General features: G+C 39.1%; 2 protein-coding genes across 2 annotated transcripts; both read left to right on the top strand.

Moving 5' to 3' along the window:
• Positions 1-215: 215 nt before the first annotated feature.
• On the top strand, positions 216-2,867 carry LOC124004290 (homeobox protein Hox-C11a-like). Its single transcript, XM_046313084.1, has 2 exons — positions 216-918; positions 2,195-2,867. Exons 1-2 carry the CDS (start codon positions 216-218, stop codon positions 2,425-2,427), a joined length of 936 nt encoding a protein of 311 aa, XP_046169040.1. The 3' UTR covers positions 2,428-2,867.
• A 7,230-nt stretch (positions 2,868-10,097) lies between these two features.
• On the top strand, positions 10,098-14,276 carry LOC124004245 (homeobox protein Hox-C10-like). Its single transcript, XM_046313028.1, has 2 exons — positions 10,098-10,836; positions 13,659-14,276. The coding sequence occupies exons 1-2, from the start codon at positions 10,098-10,100 to the stop codon at positions 13,931-13,933; spliced, it is 1,014 nt and encodes a 337-aa protein (XP_046168984.1). The 3' UTR covers positions 13,934-14,276.
• The last annotated feature ends 13,221 nt before the right edge of the window (positions 14,277-27,497 follow it).

Raw genomic sequence — 27,497 nt, 5'->3', positions numbered from 1 at the left:
TTGGAAAACCAATCGTTTGAACCTCCTATATCTTACCAAAGTGAACCACTCCTACGCATGTAAGTGTTTCAAATTGATATATGACAATATCTACTTTCGATCACGTGTCTTGGGGTGACTTAGATGGATAGCGCGTCATCTCGCCTTCCCAAATGTTCTCCTTCTGCAGTTCAATCCAAAAAATCTATCTATAGTGCACGAGAACGGGAAGAACGATGTTTAACTCGGTTAATCTGGGAAACTTCTGCTCACAGACGCGAAAAGACAGGACTTCTGAGTTCGGCGACAGAGCAAGCTGTGGGTCCAACCTTTACCTCCCCAGCTGCACCTATTATGTCCCCGAATTTTCTGCCGTCTCTTCCTTTCTGCCACAGGCCCCTTCTCGGCAAATCACCTACCCTTACTCCACGAACCTCTCCCAAGTGCAACCGGTTCGAGACGTTTCTTACAGTTTGGAGCCTTCAAGTAAGTGGCACCATAGAGGAAACTATGCGTCCTGCTACTCAGGGGAGGAACTGGTACACAGGGACTGTCTTCCGCCATCGTCCACCATGACAGAAATGCTGATGAAAAACGAAAGTGTCTACAGCCATCACCATCACCACCACCACCACCCAAGCTCCAACCACCCTTCCACGGGCTTTTACTCGGGTGTGGGGAAAAACAACGTTCTTCCGCAGGGCTTTGACCGCTTTTTCGAAAGCACACACAGCGGGGCGGATAACAGCTCGCAAGAGAACTGTTCTCAGAAGGGCGACTCCAGTAAACTGGATTCAGCGTCTCAGCCGCCTGCCGCCCTCCACAGCGCCGCCGACCCGGAGAAAGACCCAGAAGATGAAGAGGAAAACACTAATTCGGGTTCTTGTGCCTCTTCATCGGTCACGAAAGACGACAGCGCCAGCAAAACCAGCCACTCGAGTAGGTACCGAAGCTGTAAATGGGAAAAAGGTTAAGGGACTAGCCCTGTGTTTTGTCGGTCAGATTTTATGTGGAGTTTTATAAGCATTCAAAGGATTTTATTATAACCTACAAAGCTCTTTCTTCCAGCAAGAATAATTTTTACGATGGGAAAGCGCTTTCAAAAAACGATACGTTACACTCAGGCAGCAGCTATCCCAGAGTCTGTGAAATTTTAAGAGCGCGCTATTGTGACAAATGCTAACTTTGATCATGAACTTGCGCTGGGCTTTTTAAGGCATGTTTCGCCAGGCTGTCGAGGGTAAAAAGCAATTGGGCAGAACACTGCTTTTGGGCGTCCTGTGATGTTTCCCTTCTCAGCAGCCTCCTATAAAAGTAAAAAAATTATATTGTGTTGCTTCTGTCGACGTGTTGCTTTACGCTATAACAGCAGATGTTAACTGTTTTATCGAGATTTTATGTAAATGTTTATGTAAAATCGTTCAGAAAATATCGGTTGTGATAATAATAACGTTTGGGTTTCTTTGGGATCCATGCTCTTCTCAAAAAGGCTATCCTAGTATTTCCGTTTGTAGACTAAGCAGTGATTTAAATATTTCAAGCGTTGAGATATTCTGTAAATCACCAACAAACTCGTTCTGCTTCGTTATAGTCCATGTGATAAACCAATGAGCATCGGTAAATTGGTCAAAATGGATATAATTATCTCAAATGTATTCGTAGACTATGAAACGGTGGTTCCCACTTCGCAGGCCAGAGCGCCCGCATAGTGTCATGTGGAAGAATTTGTCTCTAGCCTTTAATAATATCCCACCCATGGGTTATCCTATCTAGCTATCCAGTGTTAATTTGCCATAGATGATCGCAATATGAAAGTAAATATGTTCCTTGATAGGCATATATTGCCATTTTGGCAGTGTATTGAGAGAGGGAAATAATGGGGTAGTGAGGGTGTAAAAGTGCAATGTCTTGTGAATAGCGTTAGAAAACTAGGTTTTATAGAGGAGAAGGTTGATTATACTTTTGTATCATAAGTTCTCCGTGTCACAAGGGGGTGGCACTGGGGGATGTATTTAAGGATACAGAGAAATAAAATGTATGCGCAAACTTAAGGGTACATGTTTAGCAAACTTACGTTTTATAAAACTTAACAAACCTAGGTTTTGAATCTCCACAAGATTCAACGAGTCTCTAAATGCTTATTTTACTTAAAGTGTACATGTTGGATACATTTGACCTTACATTCTTCTGCGTATTTGTTTTATATTGCTCTAAGGTACACCACGCACGAGGAAGAAGAGGTGTCCTTACACGAAGTTCCAGATTCGAGAACTGGAAAGAGAGTTCTTCTTTAATGTTTATATCAACAAGGAGAAACGGCTGCAGCTCTCCAGAATGCTAAACCTCACTGACCGTCAAGTCAAAATCTGGTTCCAGAACCGCCGAATGAAAGAAAAGAAATTAAGCCGAGATCGCCTGCAGTATTTTTCTGGCAACCCCTTATTGTGAACTCTAAACTGATAGCTTTGGTGAGAAATAATCATTAATATTATCACCTCTAAAACTGAATTGCCTTTGGAGGACAAAGCCAGAGTCGACTTCAGTTAAAAACAAGTGTTAGGTCATGGAAACGCTGGGACTGAAAAGAAAGATAAGCAATTATTCATATTTTTTTTATGTTTCCTTGTTTTGTTGAACCAATAAGAAGAACCAGCAAAAAGCAAGACATCAGAGAACTGTATCTCTGACAATAGCAGATAAATTAAGGTAACATTTTCATTTTTGTGTACAACATTTTTGCCAATTAAAGATTTTTTATTCACACGTTTGCCACATTAAGCCAAATATGTGAAACATTATAATCGCAAGTACGACGGTTCTCAGTATATTTTATTTTGTTTGATTATATAGCCTATTTCGATTCACTTGTGAAATGCTGTCTTTCCAGTGACATGTCTCTCTTGTACCTCTGCATTTCAACATTATCCTTTCTTTGTGAAATGATTTCGCTACAAACTGAACCGACTTGAGGACAGCCGCACAGATTCTTCATAGGTACCTTGCAGATAAAGACACATTTTTGCCGCAACCAAGAACTTGGACACGAATCATTGGTCCCAAATGAATAATGTCCTTTAAGAGACTATACAATATGACTGACTGTATATATGAATTTCATTTGTTTATCAAATTTTATCCCTTAAACTAATTACTATCTTTGAAAGATTTCAAAAAAGTAACTTAAAAGCTCTATGGCTTACAAGCTCTTTGATTCTATAGTGAGCTTTTTGTTAATTGCTTGCCGTTTTGCTTGCGGATTTTTAGTTTATGCAGTATAAAGAGATGACGTCGCAAATATGCATCGAGTGAAATAATGTAACAAAAATAAACGAATAGTGATTCTTAAATCAAGCCATTCTTTGAGAGTGTTTATGTTATTATTTCCCCTGGGTCTGTATTTCAACGATCATCCACCAAGAACATGCGTTATAGTCTATTTGTGTATTCATACAGAATGCTTGGGCTTTAGTTATCAGTAGGGCTATAGTCCTCAACGCGTATAGAAGAGCAATGTAATGTTACCTGCCACGTGACTTCTTAAGTAGGCCCTTACTAGCATAGTATACTAGGCTATTTAAACTGGTCACAACGGCCTATAAAAAGTTGTGAAACCCTATGCATGTCCCCGACAAGTCGTTGAAATTTCTTGTGAAGAGTAATGGGAAATATGTATAGGCTCTATCGCAGAACTAGGTATCTAGGCTAATTGATACAAATCAAGACTCCATGTCTACCCACAAATCAATAGGCTAAGGGTAAGATGTCAGATTAGAATATTGGGAATGCTTGTAAAATAGTTAAAAAATTAGGCGGACTTCGTGCGCAATTTGTCAGGAGTATGAGGGCGCTATATTTGTCTTCATTGTCCAGTGCTCTTGTTTTCACGAAAAAGTCTGCAAGTAATTAGGGGTGCTATAATGTTGAATTGGTTTTCATCCATGTATGACCTATGTAGGCTAAATGAAAACACATTTGCGTGTGCGTGCATGTTTGCCCGTGTTACTGATGTTGGTGAGTGAATGTGTCAATAAGAGAGTGAGAGAGAGAGGTTGATATGTGCACTAAAATAAATATCCAATGGTCATTTTGAAAACTAGACCAGTCCAGTCTAGACACTGTCATAAAGACCAGGGGCACTAAATAGTTAGTTTTCTCTTAATTGCACCGTCTGCCCAGTGGAGTGAGATACCTTCCGTCGTAAATGGGGAACTCGAATAGAAGGCCTTTTACTCTAAAACATACAAAAATCTCACGTTGATATCATCACTCGTGCACAATATTCACGTCATCCTTATCCATTTCTTCTCGTGATAACAAAACGAACCCAAGGATATCTCCTGAGAGGCTTTCTGGCGAGAAAAAAACCCTCAAGTTTATTGACCATGTGGTGGTGTATAGGCCCTCCTCATCGATGTCCTGCGGCTGTGGCATGTGTTTTACTCTGTAGCTGTGCATATATTGAATGTAATTCATACCGATGCCCACCAATTTACAGATATGGAGTCCTTGGGACGTTTAGGTGTATTTTGATGTCTTGCAAGAAAGAAAGAGATATTGTCTTTGAACTTCCGGGAAGTCAAGGCCATTACCTTTAACCCGACGCAATAAAGTTGAATCAGAGAGTGGCTTTGCTCCCGGAAATGCGGGTACCAACAGCCAGCCAATGAGGTTTGCGAAGGAGAGAAGGTCGGGGGGAAAGGGGGATGGGGTTTAGAAGGGGATGTTTAGAGAACCCAGCACTGACCTCTTGAAAACTGATGCATATAACGTGTTTTTTAAACAACTGCTGTGATTGTTGTATAATTTTGGAAAACAATTTTCCATTTTTTTCATTCTCTTGTTTAATATCTGTTCCATTTCAAAATAAGCAAAACAGTTCGTGTGTATTGGATGCACTACGGCGAAGAGCATATGTGTAACCGGGTCATAAAACTATATCATTAATTTTCTGTAATTGAAATGGAAAAGCAATTGGAAACTAGCAAAACTGTCTCATGCCCAGAATAACCTTAACGTTTGGCATTTACTTATTTTCATGTGCCATCTCAAAAGTCTCATACATGCAGGATTAAATAATAGTTATATACCGGCCTACATATTTATAATACGCTTTTTAATTGTATATTTTTACTAGCAAAAACAAAATAGATAATGACCGAAAATGTATCGATTTGTCTTAGCTCAACTAACATCGAACCCTCCGCCCCAAACTAATTTCACAGTCTACCGAAAGATAAACGAAATCTGGCCGAGGGATGTGCGTTTTGGATCAATGTTGGAGATCAAGACTCTCACACTGCTGCTTTCACACCCTGCCGAGGGATCTTGGACCTGGACTGCCGAGTTTCACAAATCCGGGCCCCTCTCACGGCATCAGATTGCTTGCTCTTCTTTGACTCCCGCCTGTTCCCCATTTTCTCTTGTGTGCATGTGCCTATGAGACCAGTGCATTGAGATGGATAGAGCACTCATCATGGATATAACTCCTTTTAATATGGGCATTGCCATTGAGGGCTTCCACCATTTAAAAGTTGTCCAGTTGGTGGGGTTTCCTGTGAATTGGGAGAAATCAGCCAATGCATAAGAGTAAAATGTATATTACTTTAAAATGGAGATGGTCTCAACGGCGCTGCCCATGCTGTCACTGACGCCATAATGGAACAGATACAAGATGAGTCATCTATCTATCTCTATGAACCAGTGGGATTTGGAGTGTGATGCGATAAGCTGTTCTGTCTGGTGGTGTCCAACGTCACTCAGGTCTCGGCTTACAATATTAACGTAATCAAGACACCCCTCTCAATATTGATCTGGGAGGAGTCTTGGCTGTGGTACAATCAAATAAATGTTAATCCAGGGCTCCACAAAATCCTGTCCTGCGCTTTGATTTGGTGTTATGTCAATGTTGTTATGTTCACGAGGCTACACTTCCGCACTTGATAGACAATTGTGGAACAAGGCCCAAATGGCTCTATAGCCGTCCTCTAAGGAGAAGCGAACCACAGGGAGGAGAAAGATGAATTCTTCGAATATAGCCTACATTGCTTAGAACCTATGTGTAGAGGTTTGAACAGGAGCAATAGTGATATGAGCTTGCTCCCTTGAAGACTTTCTTTGTTTTGCTACGGTTAATGTACTTTTCTGAAATATTTAGCATATAAGCTAGCTAGTATAAGCTAGCTACGTATATGGTATGAAGGCATGCGAGAGGACGAGAGGATGGAATAATGACACTCTTTTAGAAATCAAGGTCAGGTTTGTCTTTGTGTGTAAAGGTCCATATGTAGTCTATGGTGTGCGTGAAGGCTTGTATGGAATAATGTGTACGTGTGCCTATGTGTGTGCTTGCACATTATATCAGTAAAAAAACTACATTGCTTAACCCCACAAGGTGATGACAAGCCTATGCATCACCAGCCCGGTGCGGTGTGGTCATTTTTTAAAGCTCTTTGACGATATTCACATTTGAATATAATGCTTACTTCTCTTGTATATCACACCTGAACGATGTATAATAGGGTTTAATACAGAGAACATGCACCAAGCGTAAATGTAACATTAGTGTGTTGGAAGAGCGGGCTTCCAGCGCAAAATAGCTCAACGTTACTTCAAATGTAATATTCTTTTTCGGTCATTTTGATGGCTTGGCATGGAGGGGGACTCCATTTTATTGTGTGTTTTGTGGCGACAGGAGGATTTGCTGTGTGAGTAATAATGTTACCCCATCAAGGCTTTAGGTTTTATTGAATATTTCTACCTCTTCTCACATGTTCGAAAAAAGTAATTCACATTCCCCGTAAGAAAAGCCACGTGAGGCATGAAATACCAATAAGCAAAACACATATATAATAAGCCCATATAGTAATCATATTAAGCTAAAAGTACGAATGTGAATGTGTATAATAAGAACATGGATACAATTAATAATAGTCAGTTTAATGTCGGCAATGGGTATTGAACCAATTGAAAGATTGATTTTGAACCGTTAAGATGAATATTTACATTCTATATTTCAATTCAGGCGGATATTTTGACGTGCTCGTGTTTATTCCAATTCGTAAACCCCTCTTATGCATTACCCCGGTTCGGTTTAGCGCACACCGTCAAGTTGGCTATCTGTGTGCACACATATTACATATTACAATTCCTATTGCTCCTCACGATCAGTCACCCTGTTTAAAATGGTATTGATATTATGTAGGCCTATGATCCAAAAATGGGCTACATGTGACTTTTTTGTTGTGTTCTTATTAAGAAGCAACATCTGAGTGCAAGACAGTTAGGCTATGGCATATATTGAATTTACATTGCCTATAGACCACCACACCGAATAAAGCGCGATCTCTTAACAATCATTTTATAAAGTTTGAAAATAAAAGCTCTGGGCGCTATAGTTGTTTTGTTTGTTTCATAGAAACATATCGTGGCGATATTATCAATATCAAAACGGATAGCCTTTTTGCTTTGACTGGAAATCAACCCAACCTCCCTTAAAAGACTGAATTCTTATTTCAGATACGGACCATTTCTCGATGTTTCGCACAAATATTGTAAGCTATTAATATAAATGCGAGTTTTTCGCTGAAGTTCAGGATGCGCACACAAATAGTCTAGCCCTACAGTTATAGGATTCGCCCAACAACCTATATTCACTTTCTCTCTCCCCTGAAAACGTAAAAACGAGATCAATGGTTTAAATCGTTAGCCTACACCATAACATGTTGAACGAAATATGCCCTTGCAAAAAGATATGCCTTTAAAAAATAAAAGTAGTAACGGTGACAGAGAGAGCAGGTAAAGCTGATCTCTTGCTGTGGACAGGCCGGGTCATTGTCAGTGACCTCTGTCGGCGCCATTGAAGGCAAAACTAGACTACAGTTCCACCGTCACATAACCGATAAGATCAGAACCAACTAACAAAACAGACGCAGCACAACAAACCTGTTTTGTATTTACTTGTATGTCTAGATGGTATAGCTTGTTCATTTGGTCGATTGCGTTTACTTTTAATTGCAAGGCTCTCTGACAGATTATGACAGCGAAACGTTAACTGAGTAATTATATCAAAACACATATACATCCTTTATCTGGTAAACGAGGATGCCTGTGAGTAGGAATGTATGTTCTGTTGCATTTGTTAAATCACCATAGATTATGTCGGTCTACAGGAATATAAATGAATGAAATAACATATAAAGAAATCGGGTGCACTGGAGAATAGTTCAATAAACGTTAAATAAAATACAACAAATAGTTCCCCGTATATAATGCATGTCAATTGCAGAATGTATCCAAAGTGATTTAGAAAACTAAATCAAGTGGGTGCATACTCTACATTTTGTTTGTGTAAGTGATCCCTGCAGGAATTGAACCCACGACCATTAGGGTTTCTAGCGACACGCTCTTACCGTATACGAACTAAATAACACAACACAATTAACACTAATACGTGATGATGATTGAATCCACTTTGCAATGATAAAGAATCAACTAAGACAACTCAGTACTTCATTGGCACTAGCCTATAATAATAGCTTTGGAATAGTTCCCAAGTATTTTCTGTAATTGCTCATACTATGGGGCAAACAGAGGATTCACTAGGGAATTGCCTCTCACACAATTAAAAAATAAAAAATCGAATAAAATGTAGCAGGTTATTGCGGGTGTAGCGACATGCTTGTGTTCTTAGCTCCGACAGTGCAATAATATTTAACAATATACAACAATACACAAGAATCTAAAAAGTAAAGGATGGAATTAAGAAATATAGAAATATTAGGACAAGCAATGTCGGAGTTATAGCCAATATCTAGGCCTAGAAGCCCAAAACAACATATGGCAGTAAGGTTTACAAGAATTGGAAATAGATTAACCATGATAAAATGGGTTTAATTGAAAAGTAATTCAATAAAATCATTATGCACCTATTTGCAACACTATTGTGTAGTCTAACAAATGTTGTTCAATTAGCTATATTAATCAATGATCAGCACAATAAAATGGCCAAAGACAATTCAAACCATAGACAAATCAATGGCGAAAATCATTTTAATGATAGACAGGCAAACAGAAAGGGTAGACTATTGCTTACGTTTTAATTGCTTGTCATACCAACGACTGTTTAAATGCATTTCTATTATTGAAAGGTTTGCACAAAAATAGGCGTTTCGATAAAAAAAAAAATAGTAGTGCATTGTAATGCAAATTCACGAAATTGTGCCTCTAAAACACATTTAAAAAGCTTAGAAGTGAACTAATTCATTTTGGGTTATCGATAGTAGTGCCACAATGTTTATAAACCTTGCGTCCTTATTACACTCTCTCTTTGTCCTCAATTCACTCCTTTTTTTTAAACTTAGGCCTATGCCACTCTTTTTTTTAACTCTATGAAAATCTGCAACAGCCTATAACTAAAGCTATAACTAAAGCTACTTGCGTTCGTCCCAATTTGAAGGAACTATAGGCTAAATTATATTTAAACAAGCAAACTATTTTCGTTATCACCTTTAGAAAACATCAAATCATTCAACTATTTGGCAGTTGAATTTTCAAGAATCATTGCCGAAATGTTTGTTTTTGCTTTTGTTTCCTCTAAATAAAATATATATATATATATATAATTTTGTGGAGAAGTTGTACACAAAAAGCAGACCACACGCATCATGATGGAATCTAGCCTACATGTTATCCAATTTACATAACCAACATCTAGTTGCTACTTTAGGTTTATTATCTTATTTTTTTGCCAGCTCGGTCGCTCACATTTGTTTTCCAGAACACATCATTAAAAGAACACTATTTTAATTATAGTGACTTTGTGTTCTAGAACTTGTGTCTGTACCCTATCTGCCCTACTAGATGGCGCCCTTACTCTGTCCTAGAGCTGAGAATTCGACAACTTGACCCCAATGTCGTCATGGTAATCTGGTGCGTCAAGGCCACTTTCAAACCCCCATTGGTCTGAAATTCACGTGGCATGCCTCGTACAATCATACTTGTGTTGCTGATATTTTTTTATGCTCCATGCCCCCAACTCAAATATGTCAGCTTCCTACCCCTCTATAATCCTTTAGGGGGGCACTGAAGAGTGGTATCAAAATAAGAAAGATAACAATAAAATGGAATGTCCAAATAGAATCCCAGCTTCTATCTTCCATGTGGAACAGTTGGTAGGAGGATCCTCTGTGTCCAGAGATGAGGGCTATTTCGGCAGTTCCGGAATGTATGCTCAAAGAGTTGCGACCGAGTATGACTGTTCGACAGCGAGAAATTATGGAATCGCTTCTTCGCCTCTCTCCAAAGCGGGAGCACAATCTCCGACAAACACGGCTCTCAGCGTCTACCATCAACATCATTACCTTTCGCAACTAAATGCTTTTGGGCCTGAATATAAAAATTCATCCCAGGTAGCACAGCCTGTTATCCGATCCCTGTTTCCATGTTCTTTCCCATCGGACAGTGTGAAGGAGGACTCAATGTTCTGCCTATATAGCGGAGATCCAAACGGACGCACGGATACAGTTGTTGGAACTTGTTCCTACACCGGGATGGCTGAGAGACGCCATCCCAGTCAAACGCACGAACATTCTTGTCCGGAATCCTCGACAGCTAATCAACGGTACCTAAGGAAAGAGAAGGCGCATGGCTTGGGATCAGAAAGTATCTTCTCTGTGTCCGGAATTGAGACAGATAATCCAGAACTATTTAACGACACCTGCGAAACCAATCAGGAGGCGCATCAGGCAGTGGCAGACAGTAAACTCGAGGAGAATCACAGTCCCACGAAACAACTGCCTGAGAAAGAGAACGTCCTTAAAACGGACGGTAGCACAGACAACTCAGACAGTGAGGTTAAAGGTAACGCACACAAACACACACAAACGCACGCACACAGGGTATATAACACGTAAACAAGCATATTGAGAGAGCGAGCACACACACGCATGGGTTATAAGACATCAACAAGCATATTATCAGTGCGAGCACACACAGACACACACAGTTTATAAGACATAAGCAAGCTTATCATCACACTCAGAGGAAGCACACAGTTGGACAAGCCACTATCATATGAGAAAAGGAATTGCGATGTTTAAACTTTTGATTTGAGATAGAAATAAAGTCAACTAATCCTTCAAATGATTATGCAACGCTAAGTCTTGGCATAGGCTTATATGCTATTTTTCATCATTGGTACAGTTTGTAGTAGGCTACAATTTTCAGCACTTGCAAACTTGATTCGATTGGTAGGCAATATTTTCTTTTTTTTACACCCTTGGGAAAAAAAGGGTCAGAATAGAACAAAAAAGGTTCTTCATGGACCCTTTTGTAGGGTTCTTTGATCAGAATCCCAGGGGTTCTTCTTCCAAAATTGTTTCCATATGGAACCCTTGGGTTCTATATCGGGTCCTATATCGAACCTATTTCCATATATGAAGCAAGCATTAAAACCCCTTTCGGTTCTATCTAGAACCTTTTTTTCTAAGAGTGTAAGCACATAGGCTACACTTCCCTCCCAACACTATCTTTATAATTAGGATCTCCTAGTTCCTAATCTCTTTCCTAAACATTTTATTTGTAAATACAGCAACACAATAACAGTTAACGCGCATGCCTGCCGTTAGACTACTTTTCGCTGTTTATTTTAATAGACTTCAAGGGTGAACACCAAAGGCGTGTACTCTTGACATTGTTTATTTAAGCAACTTTATTTCATACACTCAGCTGCCAGTCCATTACCAATTTGCTACGACCGACATGATCTGTTTAGCATTGAACTAATTGCAAGTTTGCATTGGTAAACCTTTGCAATGTTACTTGATAGTCTGCGTTTTTTGTTTTGATCAAATAAACTGCACAGTCGCAAATATATTTTGCAGTTGAGATGACGCTCATTCATTCTTATTAGTCGCTACATCTCTCTTGGATATTTTATAATAAAGAAGCATTCTAGGCTATTCGTAAATTGTTCCCATCCAAAGGAATACGCACGCACTAATTACAGCAATGAAGACTTCAAAACAAAACACGATTCACTTTATGCGCGTCTAACGTAGCCTGGTTTATATCTAATTGGATTTATAACCGGAGGGGCCGCTTTCCCAGAACAGATTATTCCCAGACAAAAAACATCGTGTTCAATGGATATTCACCACTGAAAGTGCTTAGTCCAAAACTATGTTAAATATGTGCACCAGAAACCGTCCCGGGAAGACATAGGCCTACAGACAAACTGACAAAAAACACATCACAAGGCATTTGCGTAGGAAAGTTTCTTGGAAGGTGAAGGGCAACGAAATGGCTGCTACGTGATCGCTGCTGTTTTTCAGTTTGTCCACCTTTGAAACGACATTTTGAAGCTAAATTCTCGATAATCTATTGTTGTACGTTTTATACCAACAATTATTATGTACTATGTTGTATTGTATGTTGCTTCCTCAAGTTCATTACATTTCATTTTGTAAGTTATGTGAACTTTAGGGTAATGGTAAATCGATTAGTATTATTAGGCATATTATTATTATTATTATTTATTCTACTTAGGCCTGTTATTGAGCATATGTTGCCACACCGCGTGCATCCGAAATTCACGCCAATGCTTACACAATGGTACTTTATCTCTATGTACGTGTTGTTGAAAACAACTTGTGATTTAGGTCGAAATAGAATAAGTTGTTTCAGTCCCTAATTTCTCTCTACATTAAATCTGAAAATTAACGTCAGATTCGTTACAATATTAATAACTTTCTATTAAAATATGACACTTTAATCCCACATGTTTAAATAATAATTGATCAGTGATTCACTGAAAAATGAAGCGATGACTAGGCTACATAAAAACACTGGTCTGGAATAGTCTGAATGTGTAGGTTATAGGGCTATACCTTTGCGCAGTTCAATTACTAGGCCTATATGATTTCCAGATTGTGTGAATAGTTGTATTTTTCGTGCCCGTTGAGCCATGTAATCAAGACGGAAGTAAAAACATTTAGATTTGAAACCCCTCCGGACTCCTTTGTCGGTAGACTAGACAAGTCCGTCATATCCATCCCACTTACCAAGAGCTGTATTGTGGCATTCACTAATAAAGGCTACATTTTATTTCTCTCTTTTAGGCTATTTATGAAGGGATTGAAGAACATCATGTAATTCTTATCGCCAAAAGGACCCAAATTGCCCAGATGAATTATCCATTGATTTCCTTTATTTGCCTGATGAGATCTAGACGAAAGTTTTTCTATAGGCCCTGTCTTTGTACTTAATTACTTCAATTGAACTTGAGTGAGCGTAGACTACTGAAGATTCGCAAATAATGCAACATTATTTGTAGGTCTACCTCTAAGAAGCGGTCATGTATTATCTCACTAAAAGATAGAGTAGCCACATTATATCGTCCGTTCATAAAGACATCGAAGTCAACGACAAGTTGTATAACAATTGGAGTAGAAATTAGAACGTTTTCCTTGCATGTCAGATTAGTGGGCCTACTCCTTTCAGCTAAAAATGGAAGTTGCAAATATAATGGTCGAATAGATTCAAACAAAAGCTATAGTTTTGTTGTCAAGACGTGGCCTTTGTAACCTGATTAAGTCAGTGCATTATTGTTTTCTATCACAAATAAGCCTATGGTTAGGCTATACACTGAGAATTACGTTAATTTAACTCATTCCTTTTTACAGGGGACAGATTGGAGAATGTCTTTGGAAACTGGCTGACAGCGAAAAGTAGACGGAAAAGGCGTTGTCCTTACACCAAACATCAAATACTGGGACTGGAGAAGGAGTTCTTGTTCAACATGTATCTGACGCGAGAGCGCCGCTTGGAGATCAGCAAGAGTATTGACTTATCTGACAGACAGGTCAAAATATGGTTTCAAAACCGACGTATGAAGCTCAAGAAATTCAACAGGGAGAGTCGAGTGAGAGAGCTAACCTCTGCTTATGACTATACTTAAACCTTACATCTTATTGGGAGAGAAATACTTTTACGCGTAAGCTGCACATACAGGCTAGGCATGCACACATACAGGAGAAAACATCTAGAGCAGGATAGGAATTGTAAAAGCCTCTCAAACATCTTCACGTTTCTTTCGAGCCCATGCATGGTTTTATGAAAAATGTAAGTTTCATGATTTGACAGTGAAATGCTATGATGCTCTAAAGATGCACATTGTTTAAAAGGCTGGATATTAAAGTGGCACTCCAGACTCCTTTTCACCTCATTTAACACCTGATGTAGTTGACAAAAGGCACATCTCAATTAGGTGGTTCAGGTATGTCATGAAATACATAGCAAAAGTGGTGGTGTGTGTGTGTGTGTGTGGGGGGGGGGGCTTTCCTCTTTTCTTCTCTATTGCTCCTCTATTGTTCCTCAAGCAGGGTTATGCCGGTGACATCACGAATTTCCATCAGACCAACTCCTTGAATGCCCTACTTCTTGAAGTTTGCGGTTGTGTCTCGAAAACATAATTTTGCTCAAAAGTTGTCGTTTTTTTAACCTGGGGTGTACTTTACTGTATTTATACTTGGGATATCGCGTTAGAACAGTAAATGTTACAAAAATCACGAAAGGAAGTCTTCAATTTTTTGTGAAATGTGTCTTAAAGTGACAGTCCTGTGTCTGAAATGGTTTCCATGCACTTTTAATGAAAACGTGTCATTACTTGGTCTCTTCCTTTTCATCATTTCTGTTCTTATTGTTTTGTGTTTGATTATGTTGTCATTTCTGTGAACTTCTGCATTACAGCATCAAAGTGCATTAACTTGTAAAGCATTATCCCAAGAATTATGTTGCTGGACATTTGTAAAGATATCAAATAAATGGGTTTGGAGCATCATTTACCCTGGTTATCCTTCCCCTTCGTGTCCTTGATGGCTTGCTTTGAGAAAGAGAGGGGCGAGAAAGGAGTGGAAAGACCGACCATATAGCGGTGATTTAAATATTAGCCAGGTGACCAATAAGTCAAGGTCATAAAATAGTAATGTCAGGATGGCCGGAGTACAGCGCCAGAGGTGGGTTTAATGATCTGCAAATATAATGTGCGCCGCGGCAGTAAAGATGCGTTTAAAGGTGAGGAGGAGGAACTCTATACCCACAGAGCCGCACTACGATGGGGCTGGTTTGCACGGGCACACGCCACTGCTTTCACCGGATGAGGGAAATGCGACATTCTCCAACGGGTGATGGAGGATAAAGAGACCGGGTGATTAAGGGAATGTATGTAATGGCACAAAGTCAGCAACGAGACATGGCTGCAGGAGCATGGAAACGGATCCCCGCATGCAGTCAGGGTTGAAGGTAGGAATATAGCCGCTGGCATTTCTCTTCTTTGCTTTGGACTCGATCACGTCTGGCTCTGCTCATTTGGCACATTTGCAACTGGCAGCACATAACATTTCTTTACACCGATGGTATTTCGTGTTTTTCTGTTGTTGTGTTTCATTTTATTTTACATCCTAAAGACATTCGAAATCCGTCCTGCGATGTTTATGGGGGGTTTGTATGTTTGCAAGTGGATTTTGGATTATGATGTGTGCTGTGATAATTTTGTCGAATGTACCTCTACCTCTACCTTGGATGGACAACGATGTTTTTTCATATAACGAACAGACGATTGTGCCCCTGGATGTGTTCATGGAGTATGCTATCTATTTCACTATTATACGTTTTGTGTTACAAAATATCTTCCAAAATATGTTCGCTCCATGGTGGATGTCCACTCAGATCGTGGACATCATAGGCTGTATTACCTTGCCCTTTTCAAACTGGATTTAGATTCAACACAGGACACATGCATGAATCATATTAAATTATTATTGGGTCCAGTGTCGCGTTGTTGAAGTTTAACAGGTAGCTTTAGTTGATGAACATGGAAACGTAGACTAATAGCCTAGGATCGTTCGTCCTTGTCTAGAAATACATCACGTTGTTATTCGTATTTTTTCTATTGATTTTCTTTCCCATCGGTCAAAAGAAAAGCGTTTCACAGTATGCGAGACGTTTGATATTGCGTCTAATTCTCAATGGATTGCCCTTTCACGCTTAGCTGATCCGTGGTTTAGGTAGTTTCATGTTGTTGGGATTGACTTCCTGGCTCGGCAACAAAAAACTGCCTTGATTACGTCAGTTCGCCTTCATCAAGGGCGTCCATTTCCGACAGATTATACTCTGCTCTGGAGTCGCCGCAAATGGCATTGTAAATGAACCGAGCCACCAATATCCACGACGAGACCTTTTTTCTTTGCTCTTTGGCTTTATGTGGTGGACACTAAAGGTCTTTTGGCTGCAGTGGGAGAATTGGGGTTGTAAACATCACGGGGTAAAATCCTTTCAGCTTTGTGTTGTGGCGCAGACTTTTGAGGTCTAGCCTTGCAGACGGGATTATTGACCGGATGTGTTTTAAGGATGGTAATCAGCATTCCAAGACCGTCTCCAGGTGCCTATATGGGACATCTGCCAAGTAGTGAAAATCCAAGTCTCATCTTTAGACTAATTTAGATATGCTTTTGTTGGAATAGATAGACTTGATCATGATAGTATCTTTATCTATCATATTGTATCATATGATATTAGTGTCCTTATCACATCATTTGTATGATCATTAAATAATAATAAAAGTGCATGTCTATTAAAATGACTCTCAAGATTATTAGGGCTTGTTTTATATTAACTGAATTCGTTATTTAGGTGGGCTTGCTTTCTCTTTTGCACTTAATCTCAGCTGAAATAGCCTAAGCAAAATTGTAATTAGGCCTAAACATGGTTTTGCTACATAAACCATTTTGAAACATTAAATTAACATTACATCCCGACGGTCTTATGTTTATCGAATGGTCACGGAACAGAAATGTGCCACACGCTCAAATGTGCAGCACGCTCTTGTGTCCACTTGAACCGATTTAGTAGACTAGATCTGGGCCTTTTTGCTTTCTTAAATTTGCTGTTATGAATTTCTCTCAACGTTTTTGCTACATAAAGTGACTTGATCTCCGTTTGTTATGACACTAAATTGAGTGACGGAAGCAAACAAATAAATCATTTTTTCGTAAAATGAGACGTGCATAATTTATTCAATAAGCGTTGCCTATAATTCACTAACAATTACAATTGTCCTATGTTACATTGTAACAAATATAGGCTTATCTGTGTTTGTATATTATCGCCTATTGTAGGCCTATTGTATTATATAAGACCTGGATTCAAAATCTGCTATTTTAAAATATTTTTCTGTGTATTTGAGTATTTTCAAATGAGCCTACACAGGCCAAAACAAATAATTTTTCTTAATTTTTATTTGTAAAAATCAAATAGTCTACCAAATTGTATTTGACAGTATTTTCCCGCGTTAAATGCATGAGAGTGTATTTGATTCAGAGTATTTGAGTATTTTCAAATACTTTCCAAGTGTATTTCCAAATTGGCCTACATTAAAATATTGTACTTGTCTTTTCAAAAAAAAAAAAAAACATCTTAATATTTACTTCGGATGTATGTGAACGTAATTGAGCTATTTGAAATCGTATTTGAACCCAGGTTTGATGTATAATGACTGCATTTTGGATATTACAAGTTTAATGGGTTGAAAGAACTACACAGTTTCTGAGGCCGGTAACAGTAAATATTCACCATCTGCATGATATCCGGTTTCATAATGCAGAATGAAGGTGTTGACCTATTAGGCCACTAGCTCTTTTGTCTCAATCACCACGAAGATTTGACAAAATGTCATTGAAATCATCCATGAACGACAAACATTGACATTTAACCACAAACATGGGCCAGAGCAAATGTTGGCCCCGTGAGCACATATATTGATTGGCTCTTCCCAGGTCTGTATATTTAGTATTTAGTACATTAAGTATGTTGTGTATGTCATGGCTCACTTGTAAAACAGACATGGGTATTAATCTGACTCCCTATATAAAATAGGTAGATGTATATATATATTGGCTGATATTGTTGTTTGCCAGATGCTTGCGTTCACTTTTACGCACGGACCACAATCACACATAGGCCTATATAGACGGAACGTGTTTCAATGACAGCGTGATCTGGCTTGGTGTCTGCCTGCAGGGATGCAATACCAACGCGAGGACTCAATATTACTTATTGGAATATTATTAGGCCCTTTATTAATCTGCCGTGCGGCGCCCGTCTCCGTGACCAAATACATTTCTACCATTTATATATAGTCTTCAAAAGTAACCCTCGTAAGAGAAAGAAGGCCTATCAATGCTTTAACGCCGAATTGCTGCCCCAATATGAATGTCTTGACTATATGATAGCTTTTATTCAAACGTTTCCTTTCAGTAAGGCCTTTAAGTGGTGGCTTTAAATGCGTTTACGAGTTCGCAATGTTACTCCAACTCCACCAAAATGAACGTCTGTAATAGAGCCCGACGGCTCTAATTTCGTATCCCACGGCAGAGGTATAGGCCTAAATGTATGTTATGCATTTATACAAAATAAATTCCAGAATTTAATAAACAACAACTGAAAAAATATTTCTGGGTTCATACTGAATATTAGTTTATAGGATTATTCCCGGGAGCATTGATGTTCAAGAAATAACGTGTGGCTGTTCGTCTACATTTCAGGATATATGAAAGCTTGAGCGAATGTGACTGTGTTGAACTAGGATGTGGTTGTCTCATCTAGCTATTTGTTTATTTATTTGACATTTATTTAACTAGGCAAGTCAGTTAAGAACACATTCTTATTTACAATGACGATGTACCAGGGAACAGTGGGTTAACTGCCTTGTTCAGGTGCAGAACGACAGATCTTTACCTTGTCAGCTCTGGTATTCGATCCAGCAACCATTCGGTTACTGGCCCAACGCTCTAACTACTAGACTATCTGCCGCGCCTATCTTATGAGGAGAGCATTAACTGCGTCTGCTAAATGACTAAAATGTAGGCTAACTGTAATTAATGTGGAGATACTTTTTTCTTATTTTTACTTCTTCTCCTACACACAGAGAGAGAGAGAGAGAGAGAGAGGGAGAGAGAGGGAGAGAGAGGGAGAGAGAGGGAGAGAGAGGGGGAGAGAGAGAGAGAGAGAGAGAGAGAGAGAGAGAGAGAGAGAGAGAGAGACAGACAGACAGACAGACAGACAGACAGACAGACAGACAGACAGACAGACAGACAGACAGACAGACAGACAGACAGACAGACAGACAGACAGACAGACAGACAGACAGACAGACAGACAGACAGACAGACAGACAGACAGACAGACAGACAGACAGACAGACAGACAGACAGACAGACAGACAGACAGACAGACAGACAGACAGACAGACAGACAGACTGACTACCTTCAAGATGAATTCTAATACCACCTGCTTGCACGCACTGAGCTGTCACAGTTTTGTATTCTTGTTCTTAAAGTTATCATTAATCAAGGATCATCATTTTTTAAATTGGAAATAACAAAAGTACTGAAGATGTTATTAACATAAACATAATTATTTCAATCCTCTTATACAATGATGAAAGTTTTGAGGGCTGAAGGTCAAAGAAAGAAAACATCAGGTTATAATGAACGATAGTCCCACCATCTTTGCTAATATGCTACCTTTCTAATACCTACTAATGACTAAATGGGTATGTTGTTTAATGTTTTCAATAACGTTGTTAATGTATTCAAATGGATGATTTAATAAAAAATAGACTACATTATGGGCATTAGTCAGTAAACAGTCAGGGTAGCCTATCATTACAGATTTGTTGAAATGAAATTACCTCCTATCTTAAAATACAGTTTCAATTTATTTATTTTTTGCCTTCCTAGAAGAGTGGAGGCATATTATTGCCATTCATTAAAAAAAATAGATGTTCGACTAGCAGGCGTCCACATACATTTGGTAATGTGGTACATGTAATGAATACTTCAACACTTGGATCCATATTAAATAGGCAGTGATTTCACCTTAAACTAGGCCTACTAGGCAAATGGTGACCGTAGATTGTCTGATTCGCATTGATTATCCGTCACTCAATATTCGTATCTACGTGCACATTCATATGATTCCAGTTGTAATTCCTCTTAGCACGTTGTCGAGTGTTTCAACACTCCCATGTGACTGAATAATATAGCCAATATAGCTGTAGCGGTGATAGAAGTCAAGACCCCATGTGTTCGTTCATGCCTTGCACTAGACTGTGGAGGTGACCAATGTTGCATGCCATGGCCATGTCATTTTCTTAGCAACCGCATGGTGCTCAAAATGCACTGAAATGGGTGATGAACGAAGTACAGCATCCTATGTATTTTAAGTATATTCGGCATAGGTTATAATGCAAGAAACGTACGAAATAACACAAAAGAATACTGTGTGTGTGTGTTGGTTCGATTGCATCTTCCCAATATTAAATAAAGGTTGTGTATGTCAATTTGATTTCAGATCCAGATATTTTATTGAAATGGAAAAGATCCATCCCTGAATCTTTTTTAAGAGGATCTAAGGCTACCTTTAGACAAACACACCAATTCAGATCTTTTTTTCTCTCACTAATTGATCTTTTGACCAATCAGATCAGCTCTGAAAAAAATCTGATTGGATGTGTGTGATTGGTCAAAGTGGATATAATATCAGAATTAGGTTACCTGTCTAAATGCGTCCTTATATCTCGAATAATGTTGAGTTCATTGAAATGGAGTCAACACCTATCCTGGTTAGTTTCAAGAAATCACACTGGACACAAATGCTCAACGTTCACTGTTTATTTGTTCAGTTTAAGGTCACAAAAAGGGAAGAAAGGCTGACATGGATAATGTTACAAAAAAACACGTGAAGGCTTACATGGGTGTAGATCATAAATAGAATATGAATTACGTATTAATAAGAGTGCAAACTAGTCCCACACCGACACAACTCAATAAAGCGCTAACTAGAACCTGGTATTTACATTTCTCCAAATGCGCTAGCGCGGCATGCATAAATGTGGGATAGGCCTACACACAAACATCTGGAATTATATATCCTATAAAACAACATTTGCATTCTAAAATATTCCGTATGGCTGATTAACCGACTTAAAGAACATATAATTCTAATTATAAATGTTGCATTATCATTCATGTAAGCTACTGTATACTTACCACTGAGATGGTAATCACACTGATTCCTCATAAGAAATAATATTTGATTTCTACGGGAGTTCTTTGCTATAGTTGGTACTAAAATGCAGAAAATGCACCATATAACCTTATATAGTTTATTACAACAACAACATAAAACATTTTACTAGGTTTTTTTTATCAACCTTCCAGACAAGAAAGCACACTATCTGAGTGATACCCTGTTGTATTTACAAACCATTAACAAACCATTAACCTTTAACTTACAAACCATTAAGAACACCTGTTCTTTCCATGACATAGCCTGACCAGGTGAATCCAGGTGAAAGCTATGATCCCTTATTGATGTCACTTGTTAAATCCACTTCAATCAGTGTAGATGAAGGGGAGGAGACATGATTAAAGAAGGATTTTTAAGCCTTGAGATAATTGAGACATGGATTGTACATGAGAGCCATTCAGAATGGGCAAGACAAAATATTTAAGTGCTTTTGAACGGGATATGGTAGTAGCAGCCAGGCACACCTGTTTGTATCAAGAACTGCAACGCTGCTGGGTTTTTCACGCTCAACAGTTTCCTGTGTGTATCAAGAATGGTCCACCACCTAAAGGACATCCAGCCTACTTGACACAACTGTAGGAAGCATTGGAGTCCACCATGGACCAGCATCCCTGTGAAATGCTTTTGCCAGCTTGTAGAGTCCATTCCCCAATGAATAGAGGCTGTTCTGAGGGCAAAAGGGGGTGCAACACAATATTAGGAAGGGGTGTCTAATGCTTTGTACACTCAGCGTGTTTAACTTGTGAAAATCTATCTCTTTAAAGAACATCTTAAAACATCCCCATGCCAATGACACCTACTACCACACCTCGTTCGAAGGCACTTCATCTTTTGTTTTGCCCATTCACCCTTTGAATTTCACACATACACAATCCATGTCTCAATTATCGTAATGCTTAAAATGCTTTCTTTAACCTGTCTCCTACCCTTCATCTACACTGAAGAAAAATGCACTTGTTTTTTTCCTACCAGCACTAACTTTGTAGATAAGTACTTTGTTGAGGGAAAATGTACTTGCCATGATTGTGATATGTTGTCTCACCTTGCTATCTTAAGATGAATGCCTAAGAGCAGATGCTAAATTACAAAAAAATGTAAATTGAAAATGATTGTCCATTCACAGGAACACAAGGTATTGCTTTTGCAAATCAGGGTTGAGTTTTTTACTAGTAGGCTAGCATTAGCCTATAATTACTAGAACCCGTATGGTACTACTATAGTAGCAGTACTTGTATTAATAGTCGTATAGGTCTATAGTGGTTGGCTCCTTGTAATATATTATTTGAGAGGGGGCTCATTTGTCCATGAAGCTGTAATGTACAGCATCTATGTGTAACTAGACCATAGGCCTACAGGTCAAAATCAAAGAGCAGTCGTGGAGATATTTTTCACTATTTTGTTGCATTTTGCTGATACAGAGGAACATATGGATACTTTGCATGATATGCAGGCTATTTGCCTCTCACCTATTCATATTTTGAGACATACGTTTACAGAATCTCTGCAATATCCCGACCACCAAGATCATGAGACAATGAAGATCATAATAATTGAAATTGAGATATAGACAAGGTTTAGGCTTATAGGAAATGCAAATGACTTTTTTCCATCTACTTTTACGCATAACATACAGCATTTATGCACACGAATAGTGGCCAAAAGCAAAGCTCATGCTAAATGTTTAGCTTTGAGATACATTCTTGTTTATATATACAGTCGTAGCCAAAAGTTTTGAGAATGACACAAATATTAATTTCCACAAAGTTTGCTGCTTCAGTGTCTTTAGATATTTCTGTCAGATGTTACTATGGAATACTGAAGTATAATTACAAGCATTTCATAAGTGTCAAAGGGAATTATTGACAATTACATAAAGTTGATGCAAAGAGTCAATATTTGCAGCGTTGATCCTTCTTTTTCAAGACCTCTGCAATCTGCCCTGCCATGCTGTCAATTAACTTCTGGGCCACATCCTGACTTATGGCAGCCAATTCTTGCATAATCAATGATTGGAGTTTGTCAGAATTTGTGGGGTTTTGTTTGTCCACCCACCTCTTGAGGATTGACCTCAAGTTCTCAATGGAACTAAGGTCTGGGGAGTTTCCTGGCCATGGACCCAAAATATCGATGTTTTGTTTACCGAGCCACTTAGTTATCATTTTTTCCTTATGGCAAGTTGCTCCATCATGCTGGAAAAGGCATTGTTCGTCACCAAACTGGCTTCTTTGCTGCCGTTCTTGACACCAGGCCATCCTCCAAAAGTCTTTGCCCACTGTGCGTGCAGATGCACTCACACCTGCCTGCTGCCATTCCTGAGCAAGCTCTGTACTGGTGGTGCCCCGATCCCGCAGCTGAATCAACTTTAGGAGACGGTCCTGGCGCTTTCTGGACTTTCTTGGGCACCCTGAAGACTTCTTCACAACAATTGAACCGCTCTGTCGCATTCTGACCTTAGTTCTTTTGTTATGTCTTTGTTTCAGTATGGTCAGAGCGTGAGTTGGGTGGGTTGTCTATGTTAGTTTTTCTATGATTTGTTATTTCTGTGTTTGGCCTGGTATGGTTCTCAATCAGAGGCAGCTGTCAATCATTGTCCCTGATTGAGAACCATACTTAGGTAGTCTGTTTTTCACCCTTGAGTTGTGGGTGATTGTTTCCTGTGTCTGTGTTTGCACCATATGGGACTGTTTCGATTTTCGTTTGTTCTTTCACCCTGTTATTTTGTATTTTTTTAGTGTTCAGTTTTACATGTTAAAATGGACACTTACCACGCTGCACATTGGTCCGACATCTCTTACTCCTCGTCAGAAGAAGACAACAATCGTTACACGCTCTCCTGCAGCCTTACTGGCAGCAATATCCTTGCCTGTGAAGCCCTTTTTGTGCAAAGCAATGATGACAGCACGTGTTTCCTGGCAGGTAACCATGGTTGACAGAGGAAGAACAATGATTCCAAGCACCACCCTCCTTTTTTATTTTTTATTTTATTTCACCTTTATTTAACCAGGTAAGCTAGTTGAGAACAGGTTATAATTTGCAACTGCGACCTGGCCAATACAAAGCATAGCAGTTCGACACATACAACAACACAGTTACACATGGAATGAACAAAACATACAGTCAATAATATAGTAGAAAAAATAGAAAAAAAGTCTATATACAGTGAGTGCAAATAAGGTCAAATAAGGGAGTTAAGGCAATAAATAGGCCATGGTGGCGAAGTAAATTACAATATGGCAATTAAACACTGGAATGGTAGATGTGCAAAAGATGGATGTGCAAGAAGAGATACTGTGGTGCAAAAGGAGCAAAATAAATAAATACAGTATGGGAATGAGGTAGATTGATGGGCTGTATACAGATGGGCTATGAACAGGTGCAGTGATCTGTGAGCTGCTCTGACAGCTGGTTCTTAAAGCTAGTGAGGGAGATGGGAATCTCCAGCTTCAGTGATTTTTGCAGTTCGTTCCAGTCAGTGGCAGCAGAGAACTGGAAGGAAAGGCGACCAAAGGAGGAATTGGCTTTGGGGGTGACCAGTGAGATATACCTGCTGGAGCGTGTGCTACGAGTGGGTGCTGCTATGGTGACCAGCGAGCTGAGATAGGGCGGGGCTTTACCTAGCAGAGACTTGTAGATAACCTGTAGCCAGTGGGTTTGGCGACAAGTATGAAGCGAGGGCCAGCCAACGAGAGCATACAGGTCACAGTGGTGGGTAGTATATGGGGCTTTGGTGACAAAACGGATGGCACTGTGATAGACTACATCCAGTTTGCTGAGTAGAGTGTCGGAGGCTATTTTACAGATGACATCACCGAAGTCAAGGATCGGTAGGATGGTCAGTTTTACGAGGGTATGTTTGGCAGCATGAGTGAAGGAAGCTTTGTTGCGAAATATATTTAATTTTTGATTGGAGATGCTTAATGTGAGTCTGAAATGAGAGTTTACAATCTAACCAGACACCTAGGTATTTGTAGTTATCCACGTATTCTAAGTCAGAGCCGTCCAGAGTAGTAATGCTGGATGGGCGGGTGGGTGCGGGCAATGATCGGTTGAATAGCATGCATTTGGTTTTATTTGCATTTAAGAGCAGTTGGAGGCCACGGAAGGAGAGTTGTATGGCATTGAAGCTCATCTGGAGGTTAGTTAAAACAGTGTCCAAAGAAGGGCCAGAAGTATACAGAATGGTGTCGTTTTAAAGCTTCCAGTCTGTTATTCGAACTCAATCAGTATGACAGAGTGATCTCCAGCCTTGTCCTCATCCTTTGTTAACGAGAGAATCCCTGACATGAAGTCAGCTGGTCCTTTTGTGGCAGGGCTGAAATGCAGTGGAAATGTTTTTGGGGGGGATTCAGTTCATTTGCATGGCAAATAGGGACTTTGCAATTAATTGCAATTAATCTGATCACTCTTCATAACATTCTGGAGTATATGCAAATTGCCATCATACAAACTGAGGCAGCAGACTTTCTTTGTGAAAATAAATATTTGTGTCATTCTCAAAACTTTTGGCCACGACTGTACACTACCGTTCAAAAGTTTGGGGTCACTTAGAAATGTCCTTGTTTTTGAAAGAAAAACACATTTTTTGTCCATTAAAATAACATAAAATTGGTCAGAAATACACTGTAGACATTGTTAATGTTGTAAATGACTATTGTAGCTGGAAACGGCTGATTTTTAATGGAATATCTACATAGGCTTATAGAGGCCCATAATCAGCAACCATCACTCCTCTGTTCCAATGTCACACTGTGTTAGCTAATCCAAGTTAATCATTTCATTTTAAAAGGCTAATTGATCATTAGAAAACTCTTTTGCAATTATGTTAGCACAGAAGAAAACGGTTGTCCTGATTAAAGAAGCAATCAAACTGGCCTTCTTTAGACTAGTTGAGGATCTGGAGCATCAGCATTTGTCTAGAAGGCCAGCATCCCGGAGTCGCCTCTTCACTGTTGGCATTGAGACTGGTGTTTTGTGGGTACTATTTAATCAAGCTGCCAGTTGAGGACTTGTGAGGCATCTGTTTCTCAAACTAGACACTCTAATATACTTGCCCTCTTGCTCAGTTGTGCACCGGGGCCTCCCACTCCTCTTTCTATTCTGGTTAGAGACAGTTTGCGCTGTTCTGTGAAGGGAGTAGTACACAGCGTTGTACAGGTTCTTCAGTCTCTTGGCAATTTTTCACATGGAATAGCCTTCATTTCTCAGAACAAGAATAGACTGACGAGTTTCAGAAGAAAGTTCTTTGTTTCTGGCCATTTTTAGCATGTAATCGAACCCACAAATGCTGATGCTCCAGATACTCAAATAGTCTAAAGAATGACAGCTTTATTGATTCTTTATTAATCAGGACAACAGTTTTCTGATGTGCTAACATAATTGCAAAAAGGTTTTCTCATGATCAATTAGACTTTTAAAATTATAAACTTGGATTAGCTAACACAATGTGCCATTGGAACACAGGAGTGATGATTGCTGATAAAGGGCCTCTGTACGCCTATATAGATATTCCATTAAAAATCTACCGTTTTCAGCTACAATAGTCATTTACAACATTAACAATGTCTACACTGTATTTCTGATCAGTTTGATGTTAATTTAATGGACAGTTTTTTTTTGTTGCTTTTCTTTTAAAAACAAGGACATTTCTAAGTGACCTCAAATTTATGAACGGTAGTGTAGGTTAACAGTTAATCCAGATATTAGGCCTAGGCCTAAAATAATCAAAGGGGAGCAATTATCGGTAATAACATAATATTTTGTATAGGCCTAGTCTTTCCAAAGTTGTATTTTGATTGGTTATTGACAGTTGCATTGAGAATAACAAAAATGTGCTACACAGTAGTTTCTCGTCTGTGTTAGTTGTTGTGTGTGTACTTCACGTCCGCTGATCATCATTGTTAACTTTGGTTCGCAGATGCCAGTAATAGATAGCAAGACAATCGATTATCTGGGCTATACAACAGACTCACCCTATCGCCTGTCTTTATAACCATTTCCATCTACTCATCCATTTCTTCAGATGAAGTCATGACCACCTCAGTCCATGACCTACAGTATATACCTATTTTCGTGCCCCTGTAGGCTACAAGTATAATGTCGATAGGAACCTACCAAATACTAATGTGTACATTTGAGTGTGATTGATAGGTCCACCATATAAACATAAGCCTAGACCTACTTTTTCCAACATTTGGTGTTTGATATACCACTTAATATATATATATATAGCCTTTTGATAATCAGCATGGCACAAGGCTACATCGTGTCCAGCAAATTATATTTTAACATTTTAGGCTGATCATTTAACAATGGCGATTGATTCAGTTTCAGATTGGAGAAGACGTCAATGTTTGTTATTTATTTTGTCTACAAC

This window comes from Oncorhynchus gorbuscha, linkage group LG18 (assembly GCF_021184085.1).
Source record: "Oncorhynchus gorbuscha isolate QuinsamMale2020 ecotype Even-year linkage group LG18, OgorEven_v1.0, whole genome shotgun sequence".
In the NCBI taxonomy this organism is placed as follows: Eukaryota; Metazoa; Chordata; class Actinopteri; order Salmoniformes; family Salmonidae; genus Oncorhynchus; species Oncorhynchus gorbuscha.
The sequence above is the reverse complement of the archived record's forward strand: the minus strand, read 5'-3'. Positions and strand labels throughout refer to the sequence as shown.

Bases quoted from the DNA above. Each gene is read 5' to 3' on its own strand.
- LOC124004290 (XM_046313084.1), top strand. From the start codon at position 216: ATGTTTAACTCGGTTAATCTGGGAAACTTCTGCTCACAGACGCGAAAA. The intron at 919-2,194 runs GTAGGTACCGAA...TATTGCTCTAAG, and splicing joins CAGCAAAACCAGCCACTCGA to GTACACCACGCACGAGGAAG.
- LOC124004245 (XM_046313028.1), top strand. From the start codon at position 10,098: ATGGAATGTCCAAATAGAATCCCAGCTTCTATCTTCCATGTGGAACAG. The intron at 10,837-13,658 runs GTAACGCACACA...TCCTTTTTACAG, and splicing joins CTCAGACAGTGAGGTTAAAG to GGGACAGATTGGAGAATGTC.